Genomic DNA, 8,296 nt, shown 5'->3' with positions numbered 1-8,296 from the left:
TTTTATTCTTTTCTTTTATTACAAAATATGCTAATGCAAAAGAGCATTAGCCACATTTACAACTTACAAAATCTGATAACAATTAGCATTCAACAGCCTAGATTCCTAGATAACCTACATAGTTAAGACCCTGGTAGGCACATGTCCGAGGAAACCATAATATCAACAAAGTGATGGTCAACTAAGTTTCTGTGTTTACTCCATCACATACATACCCCTTGTCCAGCAACTGACACTGCTATTACGTGTAGCACATAAAGAGGAGGAGGACAGGAAGCCTGCAGGAGGAATCCTAAAGTTGCCAGTCTACATCACACTAGACTGGGGGGCAAACCAGTCACACAATACAAAGCTAAAACCTCTGTGCTATTTACATATGTACATTTCATAATTGTATAGTATACTCTATGGTAACTACTTACAGTACATATACTTTTGCACTATGATGTACACACTGTTAATGTCATATACATATATATATATTATATATAATCCTCCTTTATGCTGAACATTTACCTAAAGTCTGACTTCATAAGCATGTGACTATTTGAACGAAACAAGTAGTCAAAAACAGGGTAAAACAGTGGAGTATCTAGAGAATCAACACATTACGACTTTTCCCTTACATGTCAATGGAAACACTTAATACACAAATATGACTACTTTCTTTTTTCAGCAATACATCTAATAGTTTGTGATAGTGAGATCAACTATGTATTTGATTGGGTTATAAATAACAAGTCTGCTGAATCAAAGCTGACATAAGATCAAGCAAGATTACTCATCTTACCTCACATATAAATATTGCTGTCTTAGCGTTCTTCTATTTTCAGTGTACCCCGTGTACAAGCGAGGTGCATTGCAATACACCCCGCTGCCAATAGCAACTCATTCGGTACTTCAAGGTAGTTACTTTTTTTTATCTCAAATAACATTAAATGACACATGATGCACAGAAAATACCGATGTTTTGCGAATGGAAATCAGTGGAAGGGAGATAACTCTAAATCTGTTTTTCTTGAGTTGTGTGCAAAATCTAGTGATGACAAAGACATTTGACCCTCTTTTCAATAAATAAATTTTGACAAAACATTCACAGTCCCTGTGAATATTAAAAAGGGGAATTACATCGCAGCGACTTTACTAAGACAATAACTACGGGAGAAAACAGCAAGATGCAAGAATCAAATTGTTTGATTGATACAGACTGGCTAAAGTGTACAATCTGATACCCATCTTTCAAATAGTTCATAATTAACATTGAGGTGTTCAGTAAGATAAATACATTGTTCACTGGCCCCTCAGTGACCATGGGTTGAGGCACCCATGATGTTTGTTCAGGGAACAAACAAACATCGAGGGTACCTTATTAGGTAGTGCTTCACATCAACAGAAGGTTACATTTCATTGTTGACATTAATTGTATTTGTGTCAAATTGTATTAATAAATACAAAATGTTCCACACTTTACACACAGAAAGTAATTTTCTTTCATCTTTTGAGTGATAAATAGTTTTGAAGACATGGGAAGTCCTGTGTCTAAATGTACAACAATATAAACGATAAAGCTGTATTCTGTAAACATCACAAATAGTAACTGATAATCTTAACTGATAAAGCTAACAACAAAATCTTTGGGTCTGAAACTGACACACACAAATACTTTCTAAATTTGATTCATTATCTTAAAACATATAGTTGGTATAACAACAAAACATAGCAACAGAACAAGGTGTTTTGGGAGGTAATGGCTATATCAATTCTTGATGTACATCACATTTAGTCTCTCATATGTGTGTATGGTGATCTGATAAATAAATGTCTTTGGGATTCACTTAACCACATAGATGTAGCAATATCCTAATGAACAGAGCTACTGACTTAGAATGTAGCAGACACAACAAAGTTAGGAGCCATGGAAGACAGCTACACAGTAAAGCTATGAAAAAGAAATAGCACTCAACTGCCTAATTCACTATACAACAGGATGAAATATACAAACACATCAAGCTGGCATACACTTGCGAACAATTCAGCACTTTCTGCACCCCATCCAGCTCTACTTGGATGTCTGCACACAGAGGTCAGTAAAGTTATATAAGCCTATTCAGTCATGTCTCTAAACACTTTTGCATGTTATCTCAAGAAAGAGACTATATGACTCTCAACGGGCCATGCACTGAAGAGAGAGTGAGGAAATGCCACATATATACCTAATGAGGTATTGAGATAATATAGCAAACAGTAAATGCCGTTTTTCCACATGTACAAGGTCAAATACACATTGTACTAGTGCTCAAGGATTGGTCCAAACACTGCCATTTTGACAAACACCCGCTTCTAAAAAATTCTGGCAAACAGTATGACTGCCATATGTGACTGCTTTTGTAGTAGTCTGTGTCCTTTCACCAGATCTTCCTATTTGTCAATGAAAACAATCAATCTCCAATACAAGGGAGGGTGAACAAAGGTGAAAGGGTGAGAGAACAGCACTAAATAATATCATCACATCAAAGATGGAAATACACACAGCCATCAGATTCAGTTGTCATAATCATGCTTTGTTCTTGGTTGCAAAGCCCACCAGTCTTGTGCACTCCTCAATCAGCTACATGCCTGATGGCACTCCCAATCTGGTGCACTCATTGATCAGCTCAATGCTTGTTGGCACACCAATCTGGTGTACACCTTGATCAGCTACATGTCTGTTGGCACTCCCAGTCCGGTGTACTCCTTGATGAACTAGGTGCCTGCTGGCACTAATAACTCTTCCATATGGCAGTCATGCCAGCGTTTATTGGCCTTCACACATAGTCTACATTTGCCATAGTGAGGTATCCCTGAGAAATTGACTACTGAAGTTCAGACTATGCCTTTCCCACCACTGGCACAGCTTGTGAGCACTAGAGTCGCAATGAAGCCCTGTGTGTTGGCAGTTTAGTGCCAGGCTTCCTTCAGTTCAGTGTGTGTCCACCATGTGTACCTGCACATTGGCAATAACACTATGTGGGGCTTCCGCAATCACTGTAGTCGGCCCCAATATTGACTCGGAGGGTATGACAGTCTGTTCTGGTATGGGCATGTATGTGGACAGTCTAGTCTGTGGTGGAGTAGGGCTTCGACTTCGCCTACTGGTTGTTGGAGGAGGGGGCAACATAGGAGTCTTTGTGAGGCCATGAGGCTTGTATCTGTCCTTGCCAATAAGAAGAGGTTCTAGGCAAGGCAAGCTTGCATGCTCACTGTCTTCATGTGGTGTCATTGTACTGTAGCCATGGTCACTATCACCACCAGCAGGACGGCGGTAGGATGTGTTGACTCGATATGGAGAAATACTGGCTGGGTTTTCGAATGATGCCAACACAAAGTTAGTGTGTCCTGAAAGAGACAAGACATATTACATTATCGTACCTCACGCATAAATGTTAGTTTTCTGACTGACTGAAAGCTCTTCTGTTATTTTCAATGTACCTTGCTTACAGGCGAGGTAAATTGCAATGTACCCTGCTGCCAATGACAACTCATTCGGTACTTCGTGGTAGTACTTCTTCATCTCAAATAACATTGATTTACGCAAGATGCATGGAAATTACCCATTTCTTTCATGCGTTGTCTTCAAGATCTAGCGATGGCTACATAAAGATTTGCCCCGCATTCCAATAAATCAATTTTGACAAAATGTTCAAATGTAGTTGGTTTGAAAATTAAGTAGGGGAAGCACACCCAAGTGATTTTACTCAGACAATACCTGCGGGAAACTGAGCAAGAAGCAAGATTAGAATCGTTGGATTCATACAGGTTGGCTGAATTGTATGATGCCATACCCATGCTGCAAACAGTTAACAAGTTAACATTGAGGTGTTTGGTAAGATAAACACATTCACTGGTCCCTCAGGGACCATGGTTTGAGGTAGCCTGAACCCATGGTCCCCTCATGACCAGAGAACAACTTATAATGTACCTTGGCCATTAACACAAGATGTTACAAGCATTGAGTTTGATACAAATCTTACAAAGACATCACTTTTCAGCTGAACTGGCTAGCTCAAATATTGTAAAGAAAACACAAAATTATTCTTCATACATAATTTACAAACTGAATGCGATGTGGCAGTATAACACACCTGCTCCTGGTTCCTCAGTTGGCTCTGGGTCATCAGGTTCATTGTAGTAGTGGGACATTCTGTTTTGATTGTCTGGTAGTGTGCTAATGTAATGGTGAGAGTTACGGTGCACATGGTGACGGTAACAGTACACTCCCAGGGCCACTAGGAGAAAACAGCCCATGATCCCTCCGGCTACAGGCCCAACTGGGGTACTCTTTGGTTTGCTGGGGTCAAACTCTTGTTCCAGGGCTGGAAAATATTCATTTGTGTGATATTGTATACAAAATCTTGATTGGTGATTTGAAAAATGTTGAACTTTACTTCCAAATGGGAAAATACATGCAGGAGAAAGTCTTAATACAATATGCTAGATAAGAGCAAGCATCTGTGAATCAGACTTCTTAGACATATTTGGGCAGCAAGAACAAGTAAAATAATCAGTGCTCCATATTCATATGTATGCTTAATAAACAAAAAAGGATTATCATGACAGAATGTCTACTGACCACTGATTTCATCTCCATATGGCGTTGGTGCTCCAACCACTCCACCGAAACATTCCCTTTGACTAGCACAGTAGGGAGTCTTGAGTTGTGTATTGCCATTTGCCTGTAGCTGGCACCACTCACAGTCCAGCACACCCATACAGTCCCTGCAAAACAACAAGGTCTATGTAGATTCACCCACTGTCCAACACACATATATGGTCCCTGCAAAACCAAAAGCTCTATGGAGATTCACCAACAGTCCAACACACCCATCCAGTCCCTGCAAATCAACAAGTAGAGAATGCTTCCTCTGCACATCATTAAACTGCTATCCTGTAGGTAATGCTAGCATTCCGTGAAGGTTGTAACAATATATGACATATTAATAACAGGAAACATTCAATTGTTCTGGAAAATGGTATCACACAGACATGTTGATATATAACATATATATCAAACTAGGGGTAACAACTTTCTTAACATTTTGAAGTAGATGCCACTCACATCTTGGATTTGCGCTGGTCACATCGAGGCTGGTAACATTGTTGTAGATCTTCAACAATAACTGGCTCAGCAACAACCAGACGCTCCTCTTCAGGGGCATGGAAGCAGCTTGGGTTACTATAACAATAATTCTAATATTTAGTAGCTGAAAAGTCAATGGAAGATTTATCTTATTAAAGCACCACCTTAAAATGTTTTACACACAGACTACACAATCTGACTTGAATTATCAGTCTTGCATGGGCTAAATGGCCCAAACAGATACTAGCTACACTGAGATGAAGTACTTACAGGTCTTCGAAGTCCATCAGTTCCCCTGTACACAGGTTCATCTCAAGTGGGCATTCACATGGGCACTCACATTCATTCTGCTCCATGCGGTTACAATTAAGACACAGCCGGTCCACCATACTGCATGGACAGAATGCTGTGGCTGTCTCACAGGTATGGTTGACAATACCAAGGAAAGCATTTGTTCCAGGGATGTGTGTCATCTGGAAATGGTAAAACATCTTTCAATAATATCAGAAGAAATCTGCTGGATTATTTGCCAACACTTTCTCAATGAACAGTTACGATTTAAGGTGGTATCAAAAGTGCATTTCAACAGTTTCTCCACAATATACATGCATAACACATTTACTCATTTTCATACTGCACTAAGTGGAAAGACAACTCAGTGGCAGCAGAACATACCTGATATCTAGCACAATGCTCTCCATGCACCATGTTGGTGAGCACTCCATTCAAACTTGTGTTGAACTGAAACAAATACCCACACACATTAGTACCAACTCCCATCAACATTTGCCATCTTATTAACTCAGATTACTTTAATCATACATTAATGGAGGTAAAAGGTGATCTATTTGTCAATATGGTTTATACACTTCATACTCACATTGTAAAATCTCTGTACTGTCCGGTCATTATACTTGTTGCACACTTTCTTCTGCACAAAGCCAGTGTGGTACAATATATCATTTGCAACCAAAGGTTCCTGCAAACAGGATTCATTAATCTCTCAAAACAATACTTTCAAAACTTGAGCTTGTGGCATATAAAAATGCAGACTGTTTATAAAACATCAATAGCTGGTGCACAGGTCTTAAATGCAGCACATACCTTAATAGCAATGTTACATAAACTAGGATATTTGTTTTAACAATAGACTTGAGTCAAAATATTGCAGACTTCTTGTCTTTGATCTGAAAACAGGGAATCAATGCATGTGCCAATGGAAGCCAGCACTCTCATCTATAGATGCTTCCAGCATACAGGTTCTCGGGACATGCCAACAGTACATCTCCACAATTTTATATGCCCATAAAGCTGCAATAAACTTAACCTTAACCTCTGGTTCATATGGCAAAATAGCTTAAAGCCATAGCCTTAAGGGTCAAGTGCTCCATGTGACTTCCCAGTAATGGTGCTGCTGCAGAATCTCAATCATTAAAGATCACCCACTCCTGGATAGAAATGAAACCATAGGCTTGGTAATTTGTGTGAATATCTCCAGGGTCAAATATTTTTTTGTAAAGCTGTATTTGTAATAGCAAAATACCCCAAAACATTCTGTCATCACTAACTACTGACCCATAGTGTGAAACATCATTACAAATCAAGAATCAAGGCACTATTGTAACGAGTGGTCTTTCGTTGAAAGACTTCTATTGTACAATAACACCAAAGGTCCAGGAAATGCAGAAAAGCAAACTGGCTTTGAAAAAAATTTGATAAGTTGGGATATGAGAGTTCAGGAGACCTCCGAAAATGGAAAGATGGTTTTTGTTACAGATTATATCTGGTTTATCTCTTACTTCCATTCATATTGCATGTAACCAATAAACACTTTAAAAACAATTTACATGACACCTATATTCCATATCATAAGTAACAGTAATATTACCTTGTGTGTGATATGCTGTTGCTCTACTGGTCCTTTTCCATTGGGGTCAATGAGCCCAGGGTGAGCCACCAGGTAGCCCTTGTCCTCCATCAGGAAGCACCTGCAGACATGATACCTCAACCAGCTGAAGGCTAACCATCATTGCTAGCTACATCCAAAGAATTGCAAACAAATACTGAACTGCCATTTGCAAGTTAACAGCTCTCATTGTGACACATGTATCCTGCTTAACATTATGAAATAATTCTAGGTTTATTAGGTGAAGTGTCTTATTTTATCGCTTGTTTCATTGTATACAAGTTACTGATGATGTTAATCCAGCTGAACAATTAATGGCATGCAGGCCTGTTTAATTTTATTCAGGTGATATGTTGTGAGTCCACAAATACAATGTTCTTCAATTGCAGATGAATACATCCTGCTCATTTGTCATGTGGTAGTCACAAGTTTTAGTGATTGCAGGCTCTTCTGCTCATTGCTTTAAGCAGACCTGGTTTTCTGTTCATTTGTATTGTATACAACTATAGGTAAGTCAATTAGAGAGGTCCAGAAAAGCATTCTGAAGAAATGGGTTGCCCTGTTTTAAGGTTACGCATTCATAAAACTTCTTTTCTGATGGCTAAAAGGACATCTCATTGTTGAGAATGAACAAGTGTAAGTGAAAACGTGATGTTTATGATTAACCCTTAGCAGACATAATGATTTACTTTTTCAGTTACCAGTATATGTGTCTGTGTGAGGCATTGTCACATACCATGTGTATTTGCTTAGTGAGCTGGAAGTGGCAATTAGCTGTGCATGTTTCTTCATATCTGTTGGTGATTACATTAAAACATACACACCAATAAAACCCAACTGAATTTCAATGCAATGATCAATGCTACGATAAACATGAAGTATAATCATAACTACGATGATGGCAGGACTTAAGTGTACTGTCTGAAACTTTTCCTCAGCCCTGTCGTTTCATGCAATCCTCATATATCTACCATGAAATCAGTTTGTTGACATGTTATCATACAAGTATGACTTAATCAATCAAAGTATATAATTAATTACATACTTACTTCTCTTTCAACTATGGCTTCTGTGAGTAAGTTGGAATGGAGGGGTGCACAATTAGGACGTAATGAATATAAACATCACTGAATGAAAGTTTGAGTAAAATTCATGAACTACATAACAAAGACAGGTCCAGAGAGCCAATGAACATGTTTTAACACGAGACTGTATAAGAATGTCATTAACTGGTATATTTAGCTGTGAATTTGCTGATGTTCTGTTTTCAATGT

The 8,296-nt window shown here is 38.7% G+C and overlaps 1 protein-coding gene across 1 annotated transcript in view; it reads right to left on the bottom strand.

The window, feature by feature from the left end:
• LOC137291795 (VWFA and cache domain-containing protein 1-like) overlaps window positions 1–8,296 on the bottom strand; it is a 73,781-nt gene continuing 65,485 nt past the window's right edge. Inside the window, exons 22-29 of the mRNA XM_067823324.1 lie at window positions 7,005–7,104; window positions 5,997–6,095; window positions 5,792–5,857; window positions 5,387–5,589; window positions 5,096–5,212; window positions 4,610–4,755; window positions 4,122–4,352; window positions 1–3,375 (exon numbers count right to left, since the gene is read on the bottom strand). Of these exons, the coding sequence (XP_067679425.1) occupies window positions 2,960–3,375; window positions 4,122–4,352; window positions 4,610–4,755; window positions 5,096–5,212; window positions 5,387–5,589; window positions 5,792–5,857; window positions 5,997–6,095; window positions 7,005–7,104 (1,378 nt within the window). The 3' untranslated portion in view covers window positions 1–2,959. The remainder of the gene's footprint in view (window positions 3,376–4,121; window positions 4,353–4,609; window positions 4,756–5,095; window positions 5,213–5,386; window positions 5,590–5,791; window positions 5,858–5,996; window positions 6,096–7,004; window positions 7,105–8,296) is intronic.

The sequence above is a fragment of the Haliotis asinina genome, chromosome 7 (genome assembly GCF_037392515.1).
Source record: "Haliotis asinina isolate JCU_RB_2024 chromosome 7, JCU_Hal_asi_v2, whole genome shotgun sequence".
In the NCBI taxonomy this organism is placed as follows: Eukaryota; Metazoa; Mollusca; class Gastropoda; order Lepetellida; family Haliotidae; genus Haliotis; species Haliotis asinina.
Note: the sequence above shows the minus strand (reverse complement) of the source record. Positions and strands in the feature narration are given on the sequence as shown.